Source organism: Podarcis cretensis (genome assembly GCF_951804945.1).
Source record: "Podarcis cretensis genome assembly, chromosome: 6".
In the NCBI taxonomy this organism is placed as follows: domain Eukaryota; kingdom Metazoa; phylum Chordata; class Lepidosauria; order Squamata; family Lacertidae; genus Podarcis; species Podarcis cretensis.
In genome coordinates, this window is record NC_137175.1 from 62,892,338 (window position 1) to 62,916,834 (window position 24,497).

Sequence of the window (24,497 nt, forward strand, 5' to 3'; positions counted from 1 at the left end):
CTCCCGCTCGCGCCGGTGGTGACCCTCTGCTGTGTAGGCATATTTGGTTTCCTCTTCAGTCCCGGAAGCGGCGCCACTGGGGGATTCGTAACGGCGCCGATTGGCGCTTATGGTAGCCGGAGTGGGTCAAAAGAGTCCGTGGTGAAGATCGGAAAGTTTTTAAAAAAAGAAAAAGTGTTTTAAAACAGGAGGGCCTTCCCCCTCCCCTTTCTCGCCTCCTTGTGACTCCGGCGTCCTCGGTGAGCGCGAACTTTGGGGTCGGGTTGGGGAAATGAGGACTTCGGGTTCCTCGGGGCCGCTTTCAGTGGGCGGACAAGCATTTCAAGGCAGGGGGACCCTGATGTGTCTTGCGGGTTCCTCTGGAAATCCTTTGGGGCTTGGGAACGGACGGGGAGCAGCCTTGTCTTGTTGAAGAAGGAGGGGATTTCTTTAATGGGACGTTGAGAGACATACACAGCCATCTCTTCCTATATTACCCAGTGATTTTGGGAAATAACGGTCTCTGCTTTTTGTCCTTTATCTGGAGGTTTTGCAATAAGGGCACATCTTGGGTCGTGGCAAAAAAGGCACGTCCCTGAATTAGGTTTCCGCTCGCAGATTTATCTTCTGCCACCTGCAAGCCAAGGACCTCCCTCAGTTCCTCCATCTGGGTGCTGAGATGCCACAGATGACCATTTTGGTCTGACATCTGTCGAAACGAGGCGTTTCAGGCTACAGCTGTGTAGAGAACTTAGCATTTCAGGGTTTGTTCCTTCGTTTGTTTTTACTTATTTACTCTAAGCCACCCAAGCAACTTTACGTTATGTATGACATTTGTATGCCACCCTATAAGTAATAAAATCCCATTCAGTTTGGTTGCTTATTGATACTTAGGCTGCAGCCCTGTGCATGTTGGCACATGAGGAAGTCGCATGGAGTTCAGTGGGTGTTACTTCCAGGTATGTGGGTGCAGGATTGTGAACTTAGTGGTTTTTTAAACAGCTGTCTAAAAGAAACAGTGTGAATGTCTGCCAACCCCATTTAGGACAGTCTGCTCTTTTTCATCTGCTGCTAAAGGTATCAATTTATTTATTTACTAATGGCTCAGGGCAGTATGAGGTGAAAATAACCTCTTGTCTTCAGAAAAATCTAAATTGGTTAAAGTTACCTCAGGAGAAATTTGTCCTGCTTAATATAGGCATCCCCATCAGACCAGCATTGCACACCCTTTTGTACTTTTTTTTCTTCTGATCTGTAGAAATATAGATAAAAACAATACCAAACACACTTACTTATTTCTCTGGCATTTATCCTGAGTCTTTCCCTTCTACATCTAGCCCCAATATTTCTCCTTAACACACACATTAATTCCCCAAGGGAAGCCCCTGTCCTCTAAGCTTTCTCCTTATTCTCCATGATCTTAGCCTGCAAATGATCCAGTGCTTTCAAACAGTCTTGGAAGCAGCTTTGGGTTTTCTGGTATCTAAATAAAAATAAGTTTACAATTTTTGGCTAGCCCTAGTAGCCAAGCTAAAACTGTGGTTTTAAGGACCCTTCCTCTTTCCTTGTCACTTACTTCACCCTGCGCCCCTGCACATAGTCAAGGACTGTCTTTTTGTGCCCTCCCTAGCTTCAAATCTGGAGCTCAAAAGAGCTGCAAGGAGTTGCGGGTTTGGCTGCTGTATCATACATGATGCCCAGGCACTAAGGAAACTCTTGCTTCACTTTCTTGCTGAAAAGAGGGAAGCGTTCCATTGTTAGCCACTACAGGCTTGTTTCCAATTCTCCAAAACATTGTTTGAAGAGTTGGAAACATTATGCACAAAACCACCCAAATGAATTTAGAATCATGCTGATTGTCATTAGTATGGCAATTGAATAAACTCTAATACAGTTTCCTATGTTGTCTCAATAATTTATATTTTGTATGTTCCATATGGGAAGTTTTCAAAGAATGCTTTGGATTGATAGCTTCTTGTTGCATAAGAAATAAAAATAGTGTTCTTTGAGATTCAACTAGGGCAGGGCTAGTTAATGTAATGCCCTCTAGATGTTGTTGGATTCAAAATCCCATCATTCCAGACCATTGGCCATGCTTGGGGCTGACAACAGGGGTATAAATAATAAAATTGTTGTTGTTATTATTCTTAACATCTGGAGGGCACCATATTGGTGACCCTTGATAGGTGCTTGGGCTTATTTTATCCCTGAAATAGCCAGAGAAAACTTTCAGAGCTGCAGACTTGCAGATAAATTTTAGCTTTACGAATGCCCTTGATCTTAAAAAGGCAATGAAAGAAATCAGCCCCCCAGAAACTGCTATTCTTCAGCCATTTACGCTGACAATAAAATCTGATGGAGCATATGCAAACTTATCCCTTCTTTCTGAAGTTACACTACTGGTACACTTATCTCCATGCAGCATTGTTTATGTAATGAGATGTCTGTTCAAAATTAAGTACTCATATTGTGAAGAAATTCTTGCTTTGCTAACCTTGCTTTGTTTGCTTAGCTGTTTTCCAATGCAAATATTTACAGAAGTAGAAAGGAAGGTTAACACTCAACAATAGTTCCTCCATCCATATCCATCCAAAATCCATATCACAGCAATACCATTAGTAGCAGCAAAAAGACAAAGTCAAAGGAATAAATTAATATAGTCTGTGAACAAGCAAATAGAAACCTGACGTATCATGGTCATGATATAATAACAAACAATGTGAACCATATACAAGCCATTGAAATTATTTAAACAGCACACTACAGACAATTCCCCAATAAATTTGGAGTAAGATTTCCTTAATTAAAACTCATTTCATGCTTTTTCAACTAACAGAAAGCATGTATGAATGGCAGCTCTCACTGCCTCCATTCTTTGGTGTTTTTCTTCCTTTCTCATTAATGTCAATACAGTACACCCAGAAAACATATTATTAAAAATATATTTTTTAAATCACCCACAATGATATAGAATGTATAATGTAAGGCCACTATACATAATGTAATTGAAATACCTGTTTAGTTCTGTTAAATGTTTTCATGGTAATCTTACATCAAAATCCAATAACATATGGCTTGACTTGGCACAGTATTTGGTGACATTTTGGTTAGCCTGTTAAAGGTATTGCCTTAATACAGATTTTGATTTTTTTTTTAATGAGCCAACACACCTGACCTTTACTTGTATTCTTCGTTTTATAATTGAAAGCCATGCAACGTATAAATTTTCTAGTGAATTTTTAAAGTAGCTCTTTTGCAAGAATAATCTAACATATTACAGGAGGCTTGGTTTTGGTAATTTATTTTTAAGCATACTCCTCTTTTTGTTTGCAACCCAGATTTCTTCCCTTTTAATACATTTTGGACTGGGATAGAACCCAACTCTCTTAAATAGAGCATTAATATTCATGAGCCCAGAGTCCTGCTTCTGAACAGAATAGACATAATATAAAACTGTGTCCCTTTTGCAGCAATTCAAATATTTTTCTCTGTCTTCCAATTAGTGTTTAGGTGTTCTCAGATGTACACCAATGTAGTCTATGTACACAGGACAGTTTACTGTGAAATAGAGAGCATTTGGAGGACATTATGTTTTATTTAGCGTTGGATGATAATTTTACTGTTGTATATTTGGAATAAAATGTTTTTATTATTTATTCATAGAAGTTACAATTGCTTTTCTCTCTGCAAGTGGAGGCTTCTGAGATTTTATTGCTCTTCCTAGTCACAATATGTTCAACCACCTAATAACACAAGCATGCTTAGCTATGCCCTGAGTGTTCATGGATGTGTTTATTCCTTTTCCTTTTGCAGTAGCACAGATTAGTGTCTTTTGAGACAGTGATGGCTTTTCCTCTTGAATCTGAACATGGAGGCCACAGGGACAGATGAAGTAGAGAAAATAAAATCAAAGTTTATGTCTGCATGGCATAATATGAAATACAGTAAGTGAAACGCGATAAATTGCATTGCTTAAAACAATTAATGGAAGAATGCAACCTCATCTTTGAAAATGGATTGTGCATTGTCTCAAATGACTGAAGCTGGTTTGCTGTTCCCAGTTAATGTTAACTGTTGTTAGTGCTGGTGCAGATGTAAAGCTAATACTACAAGGGAAGGAAGTGGGAATTTGCACAAGAGAGAGCATGAGTCGTTTTTTGAACTCTGAGGCCCAGTCGACTCATTCGGATGTAATGCTAAGCCATTTCGTATTATGTGAATGAGACTTGGGTTTGTCAACTTCCTCCCCATCTCTCCTCTCTCAGTGCAACTGCAAAAAGGAGATCAGAAGCATTCATTTCTATTTTTAGCTAACCTTTTTTAGCATTATGTCCAAAGCAAACTATTTTACCTATGGTTTATGGAAACAAGCCAGCTTTATTATTATTGTTAATAATAATAATAATAATAATAATAATAATAATAATAATAATAATATTTATTTATACCCTGCCCTCCCCAGCCAAGGCCGGGCTCATGGTTAAGCCATGGTTTATGAAGTTGGCTTGTTTTCATAAACCATAGATAAAGTTTAACCACAGTGTCGGGTTTGGCTAGACTGCCATCGATTGAAAAGAGAGCTTTTGATCTCATTGTGGGAGTGTCAGAGGAGGAAATGCATGAACCACAGTTTAGTACTGTGTCTGAAACAAGCCAGTGAGATAGCAATTAGGGTATGTTTAGTGCTAATGAAATATTGTTGCTTTGTCCTTAATTAAATTCTCAACTGTATGGTTAAAACATAGTTTAGGTGAGTAGTCTTCAACCTTTTCAGACCCAGTACCCACTTTCAACCCAAATATGTACATGGGAAAAAATTTCTTAGTTTTTTTTTACCATATATTTGTATGGTGGTAGTATGACCTGTCTTAAATCAGGCCATGACTTGGTGATGGGTCCCAGCTGAAGACTGATGATTTAGCTTGTGAAACCCAGCCTTTCCCTTGGAGGGCATCTGTAGATAGACCTGCTTGTCATCTTGCAGGTTGGGAGGTTGATGACGTATGAAACTGCCATAGCCATGTTTAAGAAAGTGGCTGTGTTACTTCGCCATTAGTTGACAAATTTTTCCTTCCAGAAATTTCTGCACCTCTTTGGACACCTACTCCTATATCACTTTTAAAAGAACCACTTGCACTTACATAGTCAGCAATAGCTGGGGATAAATCAGTGTATTTCCCCATTCTGTGAATTCCATGTAATCAGATATCCATGACAGATACAAATCTATTCTGGTATCATAGTCCACGAGGAAGATGCTAAAAAGGGGGAAGAAGAGGATAGCTTGAGAAAAGAAAATATTTATGAAACTTTCTGCAGAAATAACCAAAAGAGCAACTGTTGTTTTGTAGTTCCTAACAATTAAAGCTTAAAGAAAGCTTGAAAGATCCTACTAGGTTTTTGTCAGGTTTCTGCTCTCAGTAAAGAGAAACTCAAAAGACATAACTATTTGAAGACTTTTTTTAAAAAACAAAACCAGTCTTTAATTCTGTTGCTGTTTAATTTTTATTGTTTGCCCTGGATTTCTGGTCCCTATTTTTAATGTGCTTTTAGCCTTCAATCTAGCTGTTTTTCATCCTCGTTTAGCCTTTCCTTCCTCTATGTGAGGAGCGGATCAGGGCTGAGTCAGGGTGAGCACCCCCTGCCCACAAGTTCCCACAACCATGTTGAGGACTGAATATGTTTTTGTATTTGATTGCTTTGAGTGTTGCCTTTCAGAGGGATGATATGGGCTGGATAGAAATTTTGTGTAAATGCTTGTTTATTTATTTGAAACATTTATATAGATTGGATTTATTTCTCAATACTGTGTTTCCACTAATTGTTACTGCTGCTTGGAAAGTGAAACTTTCTATGTATGCTTTTTTTTTAAAGTGCAGACATCAACATAAACTATTTAACAAATTTAACATAGGAATAACCTAAACCCTATTTATGTTGTACAAAGCAGAGGAACTTGTTTTTAATAAAAGCTGAGACTGCTCATTTTCTTCCTTGCTTTCTGTGAACTTCATTAAAGTTGGCCTGGAGATCATTTCTAAATGTCTTACTTTGCTTTTCTTCTTCTTTATAGGCTGGGTGTTGAAAACAAAAACTTACTTTAGCAGAAATTCTCCTGTCTTTTTGCTGGGAAAATGCTATCATTTCAAGACTGAGGGTATGTGCTGCAAGCATGTAACTTGCTCTTCAGTCCAAATGGACATTGATGCATATATATTACTGTTTCCCACCTGCAATAAGTGGCTGCTGGAAAAGTCTTACATTCCATACGTGAAGGATCTTCATAGGACATATTAAAGCTCTGTTCCCTTACTTCCAATACACCCAAAGTTGTACAGACAGCTACTAACACAATCTGTGTGAAGCCAGCATATACCTCTCAGATCCTCTCTACTTTGTTAAGGACCTTGATGAGTGCAGTTGGAGGGTTGGGTGAGGCATGCATAGGCCTCAAATTCTTTATAGTGGCTTGTGAGCATGTGCAGACTGGGCAAACAGGGCTTTGTAAAATCCTGTGCCAATTCATTTGTGTCTAGGCAACAATTGTGCTTATATGTCAATTACAGCCCTGCCTTAATGTCAGTTACCGTATTTTCTTCGGTTTTCCTTTCTGCAAAAGTTGTATGCAAGATAATTGTTTCTATAATATGGAAGAATGATATAACAAAAACCAATCCAAACTGGCAACTGTTTCTGTTTGCCTTCTGATTTTTATATAATTTTTTCTCCCACATTTCCTTTAAATATTCTGACCTGAAGACACTGGCTTTACCTTTACTTTTTATGGAGTGAAGCCTCTAGCTCAGGGGTAGGCAACCCAAGGGCTGTGGGCCACAAGCGGCCCACGGGGGTCATTTAACCGGCCCACGAGCTGCCCCAAACCGAGCCGCCCACTCGGCGAGTCCCTGTGCACTGTGCTAAACCAGCGCAGTGTGGCGCAGGGACTCACTTGCGCGGTGCCGGAAATCGCGTCTGTGCAGGTGCAGACACCAGAAATCGTGGCCACGCGCATGTGATCCAGCCCAAAGAGGGATCTCCGCTGGAGTGAACCAGCCCAGTCGAGGTAAACTTTGCTGACCCCTGCTCTAGCTGTATATTCATTCCCTATGGCAAATACCTGTAAGCTCAAGTTACTATTTTTGTTTTATTATTTTGTAGAGATTTCTCATAGTGGGCTTTGTACTGTTCACAGTTCTGATAAACTGTACAAGATTTTGCAGTTGGTCACTTATTTAAAACAAGTACTAGTAAACTTTTTTTTTTAAAGAAGCTTGTTATGTCTCTCTCTTATAGAGTCAAGTGACACGTCACCAAATGGGTCAAATTATGATATAACAGATGAAGGGATTTCAAGAAACGTGGAAGAGTTCCGTAAAGATTTTATTTCCAGAATATGGCTGACATACAGAGAAGAATTTCCTCAAATCAAGGGCTCAGCTTTAACAACAGACTGTGGCTGGGGCTGTACCCTGAGGACTGGCCAGATGCTTCTAGCACAAGGACTTATTCTTCACTTTCTTGGTAGAGGCAAGTTCACCAGATTTTTGACCTATTCAGTTAACTTTTAGTTTTTGATTTGAGGGAATAGATAACCAAAGGAATTAGGCCATGTGTGCTTATGAGAATGAAGTGTGTTAGAATTGTAGAGTTTGAAGAGACCACAAGGGTCTTCTAGCCCAAACTCCTGCAATGCTAATTTATTGCCCATCGTGGGGCTCAAACCCACAGCCCTGAGATTAATATTCTCATGTTCTACCTACTGAGCTATCCTGAGTGTTAGCCTTTCAAATTCGGTAGTTACATGCAATGCTTATTTGGTTTTTATTCTGAATGATTTTTAAAGAACAGTGTGGGGGATGTATTGGTGGGTGTTGTGAAACTCTGTAGAAACCATAATTATGCAATCCTTTTCCAAAATGGATGCAACTTTCTAATGCCTGTGTTTGGCAAGCATGGATGTATATGTTTTCTTCCCCAAAAATATGTTGTCTTCTAATGTTTTTTACCCCAAAGATACCTTGACTTTTGTTTCTTATTTAGCATTTGAGAGGATGTAGCCTGTTCCTAAATCTCACTAAGGCAATATCTTGTGGCAATGAGTTTCACAACTTAGTTGTAAAATCATTTTGAGGAAATTGCTTGAGGACATTTAATAATTTTAAATACAAATTAATTTATTCTAACTTCTTGGAAACCATGTTTAATTCTTGGAAAAATGAAAAACAATTCAATTGAAAAAGTTAGCAGTTAAGTTTGGTGTAATTCAATGACATTTCTTAATTCATCGATGCCCCTTAATCCTGTTCTGTGTGAAAAGTTGTGGTGGAACTGTTATAAAATCAGTGTTGTTGTACTTTTATTCGGAAACTCTGGGATAGTCTGGCTGATGCTAACTCTCTGTTCTTTAGTGTAGAGAACAGACAACTTTAAGCGTCTTTAAATTTCCACCAGGTAGTTTAAAACGAATAAAAATTCTTTAGATTGTTTACTAGCAGGCAAACCATTAACTATATGCTGTGTCTGTCACAGACTGGACGTGGCCAGATGCATTTGTCATTGAAAATTCAGACTCTGAATCATGGACAAGTCACACAGTAAAAAAGCTCACTGCATCCCTCGAAGCATCACGTACAGGAGAGAAAGAATTCAGGAGCCAGTCAAGCCACCACAAGCAAGCCCCAGGGGGGAACTGGGGGAACAGAGAAAGGAGGGATGAACACTTTCATCGAAAAATAATATCGTGGTTTGGCGATTCTCCACTTGCAAATTTTGGCTTGCATCGCCTAACAGAATATGGAAACAAGTCTGGGAAAATAGCTGGAGATTGGTATGGACCAGCTGTTGTAGCACACCTTTTGAGGTAAAAACAAACTAAATTGTCTTTCACTAATGTGTCCAATGGAGGGAGAGCTCATTTTAGCACTGTCTTGAGATTTTCAGCTAATTAGAAAGTAACAATTAAAGCTTTAGCTATATATTCTTGTCATTAGTGATTCAAATTCATAGGATGTGTTCCAGAAAGAAGAAAAGGAAGGAGTAGTGAATATTTCAAGAATGGTCTCTGTTCAAAGTTTCTTTTATTTCTGAAACATTTCCGTTGGATTATTCTAGACTACAAAGATTTGTTCCAAACCTAGACTTTTCGTAGGGTATCTTGAATGAAATGTTCTAAAAACCAACAACTCTTTTAACCTTGGAACATGCATAACATTATAGACTACTACTTCTTTTTTTTAATACTGTAACCTGGGGGCTGTAATGTACTGATAGCGTAATGAACTGTCAGAGTTTAAAATTGATGTTTTCAGCATTTCTTTGCACACATCAAATTCTTTTGAAATTGTAAGTGTATGGGACTATTAATATTATAATTACATAATAGTAAAAGTAAAGGGTCTGTGACATTCAGCGTAGATTGAAAAAAAGAAAAAAGCTGAAAGTCAGATTTCTCAGTACAGGGTGCCTTTATGTGCCATTTTTTTGGACACCATTGATTTTGTATTTTTATAGTCTTATGTTCTAGGTGGGTCCCAATATGGTCATAAATTGAATCATTAAACTTTCTAAGCACAAGAGGCCAAAGTGCAGATGTAAATTTTTACATTTATATAGATGCAGGAGTCACGTGCTGCTTGTATAGCAAGAATATTCACCTTGAATGAGACTACTGGGAAATAATGCAGTGTCTTGAGAGGTGAAGGTTATTTATGTATCCAGTTGAATTTGCAGAGATAAATAATTGGAATTGACACGGAAAACTTACTAATATTTTCCTAGAATTTCACGTTACACTTTTCAAAAAGGAAGCTTCTAAGGTTTTCATGTTCAACTTGAATATTTTCTGTAAACCAATACCACCAGAAATTTATCCATTGCATAGCCACCTTATCTATTCATAGTACACCCCTTCCCCACCCACTTGGATCCCTCATACAACTTGGAGCTGATTGTTCTTCAGAATGCTCTGAGGCCATGAGTAGCTAACCTTTGGGGGCAATAACAGTATACATACTTGCATGGGAGTATTTCCTACTGAAACTGGTGGGCCTTACTTCTGGGTAAACAGGTTTGTGCATTTAACTTTGGAGCTAAGGTCATACAATGATTATATATACAGACTGGGTTGGATCCAGTCTAGTAATGATGTACAGCCCTTGTGCTCCTGGAAAAGCTTTTGCAGAGGGTTGATGGACCCTCCGGAACAGTATGGGATGTGATGGTGGAAGATTCGGGGACAAGGGGAAAATCAGGATAAAGGGTGAAGAAAAGCCTTTGCCCTCTTTCACCAGCAGAAACCCTCGGCCAGATCCTGTGGGGGGACAACCCATTATGTCTTTGTGTCCCATAACATGCTCCCAAATCTATTTTACCACATGTATATGTGGTTGGTTATGACTGATGGCATATTTCCACTGTGTGTACTCTGTATCATAACAGGTTTGTGACATGTTGGCACATTATAGTGGGCAATTGGCTTTCTTCACGCATTTCAACATAGATGTGTGCAGTTTCCCTAACTCAGATTTTTCAGCATTTCTTCTTTAGTAAAGCAAGCTACAGTGGTACCTTGGGTTACATACGCTTCAGGTTACATACACTTCAGGTTACAGACTCCTCTAACCCCGAAATAGTACCTCGGGTTAAGAACTTTGCTTCAGGTTGAGAACAGAAATCGTGCAGCGGCGGCACAGCAGCAGCAGGAGGCCCCATTAGCTAAAGTGGTGCTTCAGGTTAAGAACAGTTTCAGGTTAAGTACGGATCTCCGGAATGAATTAAGTACTTAACCTGAGGTACCATTGTATACTAAAACAGTTTCAACTTGGTGAATTAGCTATCTGCTAATTGGAAGTAAGCATAATGAAAAACAGACTGGCATTGTCTTATGATGCTTGTTTTTAAATTGCTTTTGTTTTCCTTGCTTGCCACGTTTTGCAGTCTGCGAATTACACTTGTAGTTCATCTTTGTGGCAGATTAAGGCTGTGTTTTTCAGCGCTCCTGCCTAGTCTATTTCTCCAGAGTAGGTGATTTGAGGACTGTGTCCTAACAAAACTGTTGGCACATTTGCAAAGCTAAACAGGGTTCGGTGGGGTTTCAAATTGGATGAGGGACCGTGTGTTGAGATTATTTCACTGAAGGGGGTTGGACTAGATGATCCTTGGGATTGCTTCCAACTCTATGGTTATGATTCTGCACATTAATTCTGTGCATTGTGAACCTAAAGTAAGCCTGTTTGTATTTAGAAAAGCTGTTGAAGAGTCAAAAGACCCTGAGTTACAAGGAATAACTGTCTACGTTGCTCAAGATTGTACAGGTAAGGGGGGTATATTGTGCAGTATTCTTGACCAATGCTAGCGTTAAATCTTACATTTCTTTGTGATGCTAAAAACATAAGAGTTTGATCCAAACATAGAGTTTGATCCATTTTGCAAATGGATAGGAACATTTCAATTTGTACTCCTCATGATAGCTTCCTGTCTCAACATTCCAGAGAACCTACTTATTCTTAACCAGATTTTTTTTTCTTGGGTGGGGAGGTCCCACAATGCAAACAAAACCCCACTGACATTCTTCTGGATCAAAAGCTTTACAAATAAAGTTACACATTGCAAAACTTCATATATAAATAAGGTTAATATTAAGCATTTGGGTTAGATTGTAAGCTCCATAGGGCAAAAAGCTTCTTGTTGTTTCACTCTACGTTGTTATTGTATATTGTTGGTGCAGGGTAAATCACAAATGATAATTACTGAATTCCTGGGGATCAGTGTTGCTCCACCGACTCTTAAATGTTTGTTTGAGTAACATTTTCTAATGCTGAAATATGGAAGCCTTTTCTTTTCTAATACGACCAGAGGATTGTGCACTTCTGTAACATCTGTCGTGAGCAGGTCCTCTGAACTTACTGACTCAGTGTTTTGGACTCATTCTTCTTTCCCAACATGCACAAACCATTTTAAGTGATATATTAATTCTTTTTCTCTACGGAAAAAAAAAAAATCTGAGTAATTAAAAGTATAGTTTAAGAAAGCCATCTTCTCTCTCCTGTGCTATTAGATCAATGCAAAAAATTAATTTCCTTCTGCCCTGGAGTAATAATGAATGTTTTCACTTTGCATTGAATACTCAAATATATCAGGCAGGCAATAAAGCAAACACAATCGCAGTTTCCTTATTGGACGAAAGCAGCATAAATGCTCTGGTTATGTATGTGCTGCTTCCAGGCGAGGTTGGATACTAATGCTTTTGCTGGAGTCCCAGAGGGAGATGCGTAGCACTAGGCTTCTGGTAGAGATGCTGCTGTGAGTGATTGCCCCAAAGCTGTGATATACCCAGGCTGTAAGAGCATGAGAATAGCCCTCTGGATCAGGCCAGTGGCCCATCTGCTCCAGCATCCTGTTCTCACAGTGGCCAACTAGATGCCTGTGAGAAGCCAGGGCGTGGAACGGAGCACAAGGGCAACACTCTTTCTTCCCATGGTTTCCAGCAACTGGTCTTCAGAAGCGTTGCTACCTCCAGCTCTGGAGGTAAGAGCATAGTCAGCCTGGCTAGTAGCCTTGAATAGCCCTCTCTTCCATGCACCTTCCACCCCTGGAGCAGGACAATGTTAGCAGCAGCTAGAAGGTCTGTGGGACATGTCCAAACCAGGTATGCCTATGGTTTGCCTAGGCTCAACTGCTTGCTTTCTTAGCAAAAGTTCTTGCAGATTTAATTACGGCATCAGGTTTCATGACTATGCCATAATACAGTGTGGTTGTCTTGAAGCTGCCACAAGACAAATTGCTGTTTATGCTCCAGCAGACTAGCAGAGCCCTCTGGAAATCCCTGGCATTGACATATCTGCATCGGTGTGGCCTAGGAGGGAGAGATGGCGAGCCTAACCCCATTTGCCTGGGAGTGAACCCCGCTGAATTCAATGCAACACACTACTGAATAGATATGCTGTAAATCAGCAAAGTGCTGCTTTCAGTTGGACTCCAAGATGCTCTTGGTGCAGCACATGGGTGGACTTCACGCTATATTGACACAGCAGTGGAAACCTATTCATGACTAGTGAGCCAAGAAGCACCAGTCCCATCAGTTCATGTTACAGCAGTTGGGCTTCGTGCAGCGCAGGGCTTGTGGCATCTCTGGTTTCTGCCCTTAGGCATGCACACTCACACACTTGTGTTTCTGGCCCTCAGTGGGAGGATACAAGAATCCACGAGGAGGGCCAAACAGTGCCAGTTCCCTCCTATCCCCCTTAGAATCAACATACCTTGTTTTTTGGTTGGTTTATTCAGTGTGTATTTGGTTTTGTTTGGCTTATTCAGCATGTGTTTGCAAATGCGTTTTTAAAAATCTCCCTTACATTTCATGTTGCCTCATTCCAGTTTACAAGTCCGATGTTATCGATATGCAGTGCTCTTTCGCGGATTCTGAAAAATCGGATGCCAAATCTGTCATCATATTAATTCCCGTGAGGCTGGGAGGAGAAAGAACCAACATGGAATACCTAGAGTTTGTGAAGGTATGAAACGAGTTTCAGTGTCACTTTTCAGAAAGTAACACTAGATGGTATAAAAAGACAGTTAAGGATGGAAATCTTCAATCTATTAAAAGTATTTATGATTTTTACGGTAGTAGATCATAAAGTTTGACTTCAGAAATTTGAAATTTCAGTATGCAGACATAATTGCAGGGCTAGGATATTCAATGTTAAACCAGTTATAACTATTCCAGTCCCTAAATGGCTGTCTTGCTGATGCAGTAATTCAGGATAAAGACTGATCTGATTTCACCTGTATTGGTGGTTCATTCAGTGAGCACCCCCATGCATCCTTGATTTTAAAATGTTACCTAGGATCTTCATCTGTTCCCCACACTTAAGCAGCTGATTAGTGGCATTTACATTAACAGTATCCGTTTTCTGTCTCAGTGGTGCTAATAATCAATTTAAGACTGTCATGGAAGCCCTAAAGATGACTATCTCAAATATCAGCAATAGTGTGCCAGACCTTCAGTCTATGCTCTTGTGATCCTCCTTTTCCGTAAAGCACTCGGATATCAAAATTAATAAGCATGTTCAGACACAGGGTGGTATAACATCTGCTGCTGCACCCTGTTTTACCCACATTGGCTGTTGTACTGTAGACGGTTCATTGTAATCTCTCCGTTTGGAAATTGTCCTATCCCCTTGCCTTTTTTATACACTTCTGGTCCTCCCTCCGTGGAAATGTTTTACCTGGGCCTGTAAAAATGCTCTTCTGAATTAATGGAAGCTGTGCCTAAAGGGAAGAAAAGGGGGGACCAGCCCTGCTTCTATTTTCAACAAAGTCAGCGGTTCAGAGGCTGTGCTAAATGAAATAAAATGACAATATGGCAGCTATTTGTTTAGCCAGCTCCAAGTGTGAAGGTTTTAAAGTTAGGATTTCCTTCTCATTTGCTTTCTTGTCAATGTCTGGAAGGACATATGTACATGGACACACAATGGATTGCAATAGTTGAATGAAAAAGAGGATGGGTTTGATTTTTCTTGTCCAAGTAGTTGTAGACGCCAGGGAACCTGCACAGGTTTTGTCAGGCACATCAGCATGCAGTCCTTTGAAATGTGGACCTTTAGATTCTTTATCCCACAGCAGGCTTAACATCGCTCTCTCAAATGCTCCTTAGTCTCAAACTCACCCCGAGTGCCAGGCTTGTTAGCTCCTTCCCTCCCCATTGTGGCTCAGTGCCTAGGTGTTTTCGCCATTGCTGTTATTATTCTGGAATGGATTATCCATGCTTCCTGCAGCCCCAAAGTGCTGTGCTTTCTCTGTGCCAAGGTGGGGAGGAGGCCACTTCCTCCCTGGGGCGGCGAGGATGCCTTTGGTAAGTGCAGTCCAAGCAGATCAACCCTTTTGTAGCCTTCTGCTTCCCAGCAGAATACTTTGAGATGGAAGGGGCAGAGTGACCAGAGATGCCAGGGACTGCCAGGCCAAGGGATTCAGGCAGCCCACAGGTTGCTCAGTTCACCTCTGCCTCACACTTTCTCTGAATGCCATTCTTAGGTAAATGATACAGCTCTGCTTTCCTCTTGTAAGCAGCTTGTACTGAACAAAATTAGCCAGCATGGAATTAAGTCTACTGTGTGGTAATCCTGCCTCTCTCCCCCGCCCCATTTATTTATTGTGATGACAGGGGATTTTGAGTCTTGAATACTGCATTGGTATTATTGGTGGCAAACCTAAGCAGTCATATTACTTTGCTGGATTTCAAGGTTAGTATTTTAATAAGGTATGTCTTTTTCAGTGTGGTATACCTCTTCTCTTCTCTTCTCTTCTCTTCTCTTCTCTTCTCTTCTCTCCTCCCCACCCCCTCCCACCCGCCAAGCTTTGGAGTTAATAGAAACCCCCTGGGAAGTGGAATGATTAAAATAGCAAAATGAGTACTTTATTAATCAGACTCACCAAAGTCCAGTCATTTGTCATTTGCCCTATATGGTAATTGGATTCTGTAAAATGTACATTTAATTTTCTTTGTTGCACAAACAAGGCATAATTTATTTGTTTCATCAAACTCTCTGAGCCTTTCACTGCTTACTACCTGGCAGATCTTGGTTATATATTTACCCTTTAGTAGTTTGAATGGTACAGGTTGATGACCAAATGACAAGCAAATATGTTCTTCCTGTCATGATGAGGGAGTACAATGCATTTTTCATATGCAAACTCCTGGAATATAATTGTGTGTTTGTAAAACTAATTTTATCTCCAAAAATTAAATGACAGTCTCATCACTTTATCAAAATTCTGCTTCTACAAGCATATTTGATTATGCAAAAGTTAATCTGTCCTGCAAAAACCTACGCTTCAGTCAATGAATATCAGCCTGGCAGGCAGTTACTTGCTGGGGGTGTCTTTCCCCCCATGGTTCTGCATAGAAATTGGATTGTAAGCAGTGTAATAATAAGGTGTTTTTTGAATTACTTGTCTTTTGTTTTGTCCTTGTAGATGACAGTTTGATTTACATGGATCCTCATTACTGCCAGTCTTTTGTAGATGTCAGCGTAAAGGATTTCCCCCTCGAGGTAGGATGGATAAAGAGCCAGCACTCTTTGCTTCATATATGAACCAAACACTAATTACTTAGATCGTTTCTCTTTCTTTCTTTCTTTCTTTCAACATAGAATCACAAAAAGGAATAAACTAAAAAATGACCCAAGCCAAATTCATTGCTGATGTTTTGTATACAGTGGAATACATATCCTCTGAATTTGTTTGTGTGTCAGATTTTTGCTTTGAGACAACCAAAGTCTAGTTTTGCAACAGGAGTAGCATAACCTCACTCCTTGTTACTCCCCTCCCACTTACAGGAATTTCAAGTGCTGAGTGTCCAGCGTCACTGCTTTGGGAAGGAGAGTTCTCTCAGTTGTGTGTGTGTGGTTCATACATGAACAGCTCTATGCTCAGACTAGATGCTGCACATGTGTGTGTGTGGGGGGGGCGGTCCCATGACTTTCCCAGGCTTGGAACTAGGGGAAGGGCTGTATCTCTGTGGCAAGGAAGCTGCTTGGCATGCAGAAGGGCCCAAATTCAACCATTGGGATCTCCAGGTAGGACTGGGAATGTTCCCTGCCTGGAATCTTGACGAGTCTCTGCCAGTCAGTGCAGACAATACTGAAATGTATGGACCAGTGGCCCGACAGTTTCCTAAGTTCCTATGACTTAGATGGCGGCCACACACAAAACATTGGGGAGTGCAGTGCCTCTGCTTTGCCCCTGGGACTGTTTACGGAGCTGAAAGCATGTAGATGGACATAGTTCTGAGATTATGAATGCCTTTACTTGACCCAAGTTGACTTGCAATGCAAACCTATGATACTGGAATGCAACGGAAGGCAGCATCCCACAATGAAGGTGTGTAGCACTCCACTGTGCTATCTGCTTTTTCTCCAGACTTTTACCTTTTCCCATGACAAAGGCTGAACATGGACCATGATGCACAAAGAAAGAAGCACCCCACCCCCCCAAAAAATTGCTTCACTACTTGCTACCAGCAGCAGCTGGCCCAATTTACAGCTAGTCTGCGTCCCAGGAACCCAGGTCTCAGGAGCACAGGAGTGTTGAACCTGTGGCCATCCAGATACTGAACTCCACCGTTTCCATCAGCCAGCTTGGTTAGAGTTGATGGGAACTGTAGTCCAACAACATCTGGCGGGCAGTAGGTTCTCCTCTTCATATTTTTTTAAAGCAAGTTTCCAGACCTCTGTCAAGGGGGTAAACTGGAAATCTGCTTGAGCAACTCACAAACAGGCAGGACACAACAGCCCCACCCATTTTGTGTTGAAAAAAATACTGGCTGCAGTGTGAATCAGAGCTTTTGAGCTAGCACTGATGAAGATCCTAGTCACTCCTAGAGTCTGCGCAGCTCATCTACTCAAAAGGGCCTTTTCTCTCATCCCACTTGAGCAGTTTACATTAATTCTGCCCAGTTTAGCTGCTGCCACTCAGGCTCAGGCATTTTTCCATCTGGATTAAATTGTGCAAATACTTTTTAGCTTGTGTGCAATCCTCAGATTTAGTAGTGAATAAAATAGATTTGCACATATATATCCATTGCAGTATTGTTAAAAGGCTTTTAGCAGGTAGCAGTCCTAGATGAGAAGTTAAGGAATGAGAAGTTAGGTTACAGCAGGTCGAGAGAGAAAGGAATAGAGAGATGTCTGTGAATTATAGTTGTCCATAGTTTATGGAAACGATTTCTTATTAAAGTAATATCTGTTTGCTCAGGTCTTCAATAATCATTTTTTTATAACAACAGTGTCTGATTCTTTCTGATGTCCGAGGTAAAATGGCTACCTGAACATATGTGGCATAACAAGAACATGCCGATTTGGGTGGTCTCACCTTGCAAGAAGCACTCGTTTAACAACTGAATTGTGGATCAAACCTTAATGTTGAGTGCATGTAATAATAATCTGTCCTTGTCTAGGGGTGTCAAAAACTAACAGAAATTGCTTTCTTATTGTAGGTAACAGTTCTGCTAGATTTCTCCATATCATATGTTTTCAGAATTGATAAACTGTCCAGGCTAAGTTGAAAATCAATCCAGTCTGCAGTCAACCTACAGAATCTATTTGTTTGGAAGAGCCTGACCGCTGTTCTATGCATGTAGAATGTATTTTCTAAGCATTGAGATAAAACTCTGGATGTGATGCACTGCTTTTCAAATGCTGCTGAGCCATCCCCTTTGGTGTGTGTGTCTGTTGGGAAACTTCAGGTTAATGTATTATATCACTGAATTTCAAAAATAAGAATTATTTTTCTAAAGTGGATAAAATGTTCTACTAGGTTACTTTTCTCTGTGTTGAAGAAAAGTAGATCTATTATATTGGAATCTCACGAATAAAAAGTGCATTGCAATGGAAAAGACACATCAGTGGAAAGGAGGTATAATGAAAAATGATTTCATCCAGTTCTTCTAAGCCCTTGCAAATTTCTGTAAAACAATAGGGAGACAAGAGCAGCTACCAGGGAATTGTTATTGCTAGTAGATGCTGGCAGTAGGTCTCCAGGTTTTCAGTAAGTTTTCTTTCCCAGTCTTCCTTGGCAATGCAAGAGACTGATCCTGTGGTTATTTGCAGGCAAAGCCCATGTGCTTGCCTGAAAAAGTCAGTTGGGTCATGAAATGGTCAACTTCTCTTTTTATAAAGTTCCTCCGCTGGAAACAGTCACTTAATATCCTTCATGATTTGCACTTTGCAGATTCAAATGTGCAGAGAAAAGCATGCTTCTTACTTTAGAAGTGCCAAAAATAAGGAAGAAACAACACTGTCTTAAAATACCTGCAAATTACGCCTAATTCCTTTTCTTGCAACACCCATGTTTTTCCACATTGCAGTTGGAGATGATAGGTTTATTACTTTACTTGAAAAAAATAGGAATTTTTGGATTTTTTTGAACATTTAGTTGACTTTAGCAGCTTTCATTTTTACCATGTAAAAGTTCTTTTTGTTAACTGAACTGGTAAAACTCAGTCAGTTTCATGGAAATGTTTTATGAATCATTCGGAAACAGGACAAGTAATTGTATCTTATATCAATCATTTTCTCTTGTGCTTTTAAAGCATTTTAAAAATCTTTCCCCCACTTATAATTACAGTCATTCCACTGCCCTTCTCCAAAGAAGATGTCTTTTAAAAAAATGGATCCTAGCTGCACTATAGGGTTATATTGTCCAAATGTGCAAGCCTTTGAAAGGGCTTCTGAAGAAATAAGTAAGGTAAGCATCCACATGATGAAACTGATACTTCACCTTGTCGTCCTTTACTTTTATATTATTTTATTTTGGAACATCTTAAATATAACTCTTCAATATATATTATTAAGGCTTGAGCCACTGATATGTACTGGCAAAGACAAATATATAAGCCCACCAGCAATCTTTTGTGATCCCATTACATCAGCACAATTGAATTGTAAAGTCTAGATAAAGAAATATCTTAAGTAGATGATTCAGTAACTACTTACACAAGAGTATTTTCAGCAGATATGCCTATCACCAGGGAAAATGGCCTTTCTTAAAAATAATCTGCATCTTAAAAGGCAGTTTTTTTGGGGGGGAGGGAATCACTGACTAAGTTTAACTGAATTAGATGGGGTAAATGATCTTACAACGGATGCATATGTGTATTGTAGAAGTTAAATTAACTCTGAGATAATTTCCCCCTTCTCAGTTATATCAAGACCAAATATAGGGTTGTCCCACTAGGTGGCAGCATTTAAACGAAAATATTTATGCGGAAAGCTTCAGACACTGAATGATCTTCTACACAAAAAGAATCTTTTAAAAGGCAATCAATTCCTTGGGGATGACTTTAAATGGAAATATTAAATCAAACTAAATTGTGCATTATTATTTGTTAGTGTAAGTATGTTTGTTACATTTACAGATAAAATATTATTACTATGTGTTAGCACCATTTTAAATTTACTGTGAAAGTAAGCACATCTTAGATACAAGCAAACACATGGTTGTTTATTACATCTGGTATAAACAAAGAAAAAGGAAATAAAATTGTTACATTTAACACATATAAAGGGAACAGCCACTATATTTGCACAGTAACACACACCACTTTCTCTTAATTGTTTGTGCTCACTCCCATCTACTCATCTGTTTGTTTTCATCAAGCTGACATAAATAGTTGCCTTGCTCAAAAGTACGATAGACATTTAAAACTATGGTGGTTTAACAAATTCTTGTCTGAAAGGTGGCATAGGAGAAGGCTTTCCTAGTACCACTCTTACAGCACTTAGGGTGCAGCCCTATGCATACTGTGCAAGTCCCACTGAACTCTGATTTGCACTGTTAAAGCTGCTAGGTATTGTGAAGTGGAAGTGTGAAAGTGAAAAAATAAAAAGGAAGGATCTAGGAAGAACCCATGTCATATTGACTCGTTGGCCTTGTTTGCATCTAGCAGTGAGCCATGGTCAGAAATAAACCATGGCTTGTCATGAATGAATGACATGCTGGTGCACACTGCTCAGTTTGCATGTAATGTTAAGCCAAGCTTTGTGGTTTGTTTCTCCTGGAGATCCTAGCAGGATGGAGCAGGCACGATTGACCAGCAGGCAGCAGCACACTGCTCATTCAGAGTAAGCCATAGTTTGCTTCTGGCCATTTTTGTTTCTTTATTTTGCTTGATAATTGAATCTACCTTCTGAACAATTCATAGATGTTGGAGGCCCAAGCTTTGCTCACATCCTTCATGAAGAGAGAGAGAAAATAGGCTGCAGATTTAATAATCCTAGAAAGTAAAGAGGCATTCTGGAGAGGGGAAGGTTTAGAGAGTGGCTCATCCCAAGGCTATAGGGTTCATGACAGAAACTGCATTTGAACTAGACTTCTTGGCTCATAGCTCACATTTGTAGCCACTAAATACACCGCACTGCTTCTTAAGAATTCTGGAGATTAGAATTCTCTGTACAGAAGACTGCCTCAATCAAAATTACTTTTCTTGGGAATCAACATCATTTTGATTCTGATTACATTGTATCATTTTTCATGTGCATGCTTCTACAGGAATAATTCCCAAATCATTCTTTTGAAAAGAAAGCACTACATACCTTAGAAGCCAGCCCCTGTATCAGCAGGGAGGTATACTAGTTCTGTGTGATTGTCTTCCTAAGTGGGGAATTGTTCAAGCAGAACCAGATATTTTAAAAGTCTTTCATCTCCTTTGAAATGGTCATGGCTGTATTTTTTTCAGGTATATGCGTATACCATTTCATTTTGTGAGAATCTGATAATTTGGTGTGAAATTTGATAACAATCTTTTTTTCTATCTCAAGCAAGTTTCTAGCTCATGGCTTAATGTGAATTCAGAAATATATAGGCAATTTCTGAAGATAGCTGAAAAAGCAGACCAAGGGGGGCTTTCATTTGGTAAATGGGTTTCAGCCTATCAATGCCCTTCACAGCTCCTGTATCACATTTCAATTTTGTAGGTCTTGAGTGTCAAAGATTAAGAAGGGTAAAAAATTAGTGCAATCATTTCCACAGTTCTGTGGTCTGAGTTTCCTTACATTCCCTTAACAGTCAGTATTTAGGGAATCATGGTTTATTATATCTAGTGTCCTCCATACAAATTTAGCAGGAAGCCACTAGACTAATGTATATCATCCTTGCAAAATTGTGTGTGTGTGTGTGTGTGAACACATATATTTTCATCTATAATGGGAAGAAACTCATCAGACACTGAGTAAGTGGAGAGCCGCTTTTACTTAGTCGTGGTGGTGGCTGTCATGTTGCAAGACACCTGTCAATTAGGAGGGGAAGGCCTGCCAGCTAATTTCACAGGCTACCAAACAGCCATCAGAATACTGTGAACTTCTGTTACTGATGTGGGCTGAATTGATCCAATAGCCAAATGATAAAAGGTTGTATCCAATTATCTTGTCCCTTGAGATCTGTTGCCCTGTACCACCTTCCTAAAATGTTCCCCTTTCACGTGAGCCTCCTTTTTTGTCTCTCCTCTGCTCACCACAGATCATGTCTTGGTTCTCCTTGCCCTTCTCTTTCACAATACTATCAGAAGGATGTAATTAAACTGGGATAGAACAGTTCAATGTAATTAAACTGGGATAAAACAGCAGAGCACAGTAAAAAAATGTGGAATTTGATTTTACTGCAAGCATGATTTTTCCGCTCCTGACTGTTGTTGTTTAATACCTCATTCTGCTTAAACATTTTAAAAAATGGTTTTGGATTAAATGTGCAATTAGAACTATTTTTGAATTTCTGATTTGACCAGTCCCTCATGTAGATTAATCTGTAGACTAATGTGGCTTTTTAATATGGTGCTGTAACCATATATGTAATTTAGCTGATTAAAATTATAGCAGTTCAAAGAGCTGGTGTGAAGCTTGGCTTTGAACTTGCTAGGTTTTAGATGTTATACGAGAGAGCTGACTGGGTATGATTTGTTTATCATTTGTTTCGCTTTGGGTGTAATTCTACCATGCAAATAAATGGGTGTTCTACGTACAGATCTAGTGTGCACACATTTCTGATGGGGAGATGTGGCATTGGGAGGTGTGCCACAGACATGAAAAATATTTATTTGGGATGATTTGCATGCCCTTTGTGCAGTGTTTTCTGCTTGGTGTTAAAAATGAATGCTCAGTTGACAATGTACACATAGTTGGAATAAGAGCAGTGCAATGTTTTTTGTCTTCTAATCAATGTTTTCCTCTGATCCTGTGTTTAATTGTAGATACTGAAATCCTCATCTAAGGACAACTACCCTTTGTTTACCTTTGTAAATGGGCATTCTAGAGACTATGATTTTCTGATGAGTCCAGTCCTGGAAGAGAGAACCCTTTTCTCTGAGGATGAAAACAAAAAGTTGAAATGTTTTAGTACTGAGGACTTTGTCTTGCTGTGAGGACATTTTATTGTATTTATTCATTTGAAATATTTATGCCCCATCTTTCCACCTGTTAGGATCAATAATGTGGCTTAACATTTAATATTAAAAACAACAGATAAAACAGTTAGCCAGCTTAACCGAAAGCATCAATTTACAGAAAGATAAAGCAATACAATTATCCAGGTCTGCTACTGATGATCAGTTCCACCAATGCGTTTTCTAAATCCCAAAAAGTTGGGGAGGTGGGGGAAGAACAAAAAACCCCTCTTGGAAGGGAATCCCACACTCTAGGCACCACAACAAAGAAGACCCTGCTTTGCATAGTTAGTCTCAACATTTCTCAGGGCAGGGGAGTCAGAGCTGAGTTTCTAGCTGTGGCTCAAGTGAAGCCATTGCACCTCCTAGCAGTGAATTCTAGGTGCTGAAGATTCACACATGGGCTAATATGTACTGTACTTTACCTGTCCGAATTGCCTGAGGGAGAAGCAGAAAGGTGAAGCAAGTCCCGCCCCCCCCAAATCCCATCTCATGTATGAAGTGGCACCAAGTTGGGATATTTTAACTATCGTTCGGACAGCCCTTCTCATAGCAAACCCACAGTGGTGCAAGAGGTGGCCCTACCTGAAGCAGATGTATGCTCCTAGGTGTACATCTAGGTGTGGTTTATCAGTTTGCGTTGTGCTTGATGGGAAGCAGTAGTCTTGGTGCGTGTGAAGTCTTGGCATACCTTCTTGCCCTGAAAGCAGCACCAACATCTATAAAGGCGTTGGCCTGGCCTCAGCAGCTGACTTATTCTCTAGACATTTGGATTTGTCCACAAGGCTTGCCATCCCATAGTCTTACCTGCTGTGGCAGTTCCAGAGAACAGTAAGATAACAATTTCCCCTTGAAAATACATGTGTTGCATTCTTCAGGTTTCAGATTTTGCCAACGTGTTGTTGTTTTTTAAACACTCTTTGTAAATTTATGATTTTCTTAGATACTTGATGAATAATGAAATGATGTGCTGGTAAAGGAATAAATCATTGTTTCAGTTCAAATATGGTAGAATATTGAAGATTACGTGCCAGAGTTACATTCTCTTTATGGTTTACAGTGTAATCTAAACATTCCCTATTCAAATCAGTTTTTTGACATTGACGCCACATATTTTGGGGGATCCCTGATTCAGAGTATCTGTGATTAACTTCATTCAACCCACTAAAAGGCAGCCGGACATGTAAGGTAACTTATATGGCAAGTTTGCAGTATGGATTCAAATCCATTGAGAACAAGTATTTAGGATGTTGTCTTAATTTAAGATTAATGTGCATAAAGAGTCAGCAAATAAAAATATTAGTGTTACTCTGTCTGAACTCCCATAATGTTTAATAACATAATCATGCAATGCCACTTCCAGTGTGCATCTTGCTCAAATGTGCATCTACTTTAAAAAAAAACAACCAGTAATATGGATGCAATTGTGAAATCTGAGCTATGTAAGTGCATTAAGGTGCTGCTTAGCAATATTACTTTATAATGGCTAGTCATTAAGATCATAGTGGAACCTTAATAAGAAGAGCTAATACAGTATTGGCTTCTCTCACAATTTGAAAAGGTACGTTACCAATAATAATCTGCAACCAAT

General features: G+C 39.6%; 1 protein-coding gene across 4 annotated transcripts; it reads left to right on the forward strand.

Moving 5' to 3' along the window:
- Nucleotides 1-68: 68 nt before the first annotated feature.
- ATG4C (autophagy related 4C cysteine peptidase) lies at nucleotides 69-23,814 on the forward strand. 4 transcript variants are annotated; one of them, XM_079982153.1, is made up of 12 exons: nucleotides 70-239; nucleotides 874-938; nucleotides 3,793-3,923; nucleotides 6,053-6,136; nucleotides 7,273-7,506; nucleotides 8,509-8,839; nucleotides 11,221-11,291; nucleotides 13,351-13,487; nucleotides 15,137-15,215; nucleotides 15,949-16,025; nucleotides 19,099-19,218; nucleotides 22,715-23,814. In XM_079982153.1, the coding sequence occupies exons 3-12, from the start codon at nucleotides 3,848-3,850 to the stop codon at nucleotides 22,883-22,885; spliced, it is 1,380 nt and encodes a 459-aa protein (XP_079838279.1). In that variant the 5' UTR covers nucleotides 70-239; nucleotides 874-938; nucleotides 3,793-3,847; the 3' UTR covers nucleotides 22,886-23,814. The 4 variants fall into 4 exon arrangements, with proteins under 4 accessions (XP_079838280.1, XP_079838279.1, XP_079838278.1 ...); XM_079982152.1 differs by lacking the exon at nucleotides 874-938 and having other exon boundaries at nucleotides 71-239; XM_079982154.1 differs by lacking the exons at nucleotides 874-938; nucleotides 19,099-19,218; nucleotides 22,715-23,814 and adding an exon at nucleotides 17,969-18,052 and having other exon boundaries at nucleotides 69-239.
- The last annotated feature ends 683 nt before the right edge of the window (nucleotides 23,815-24,497 follow it).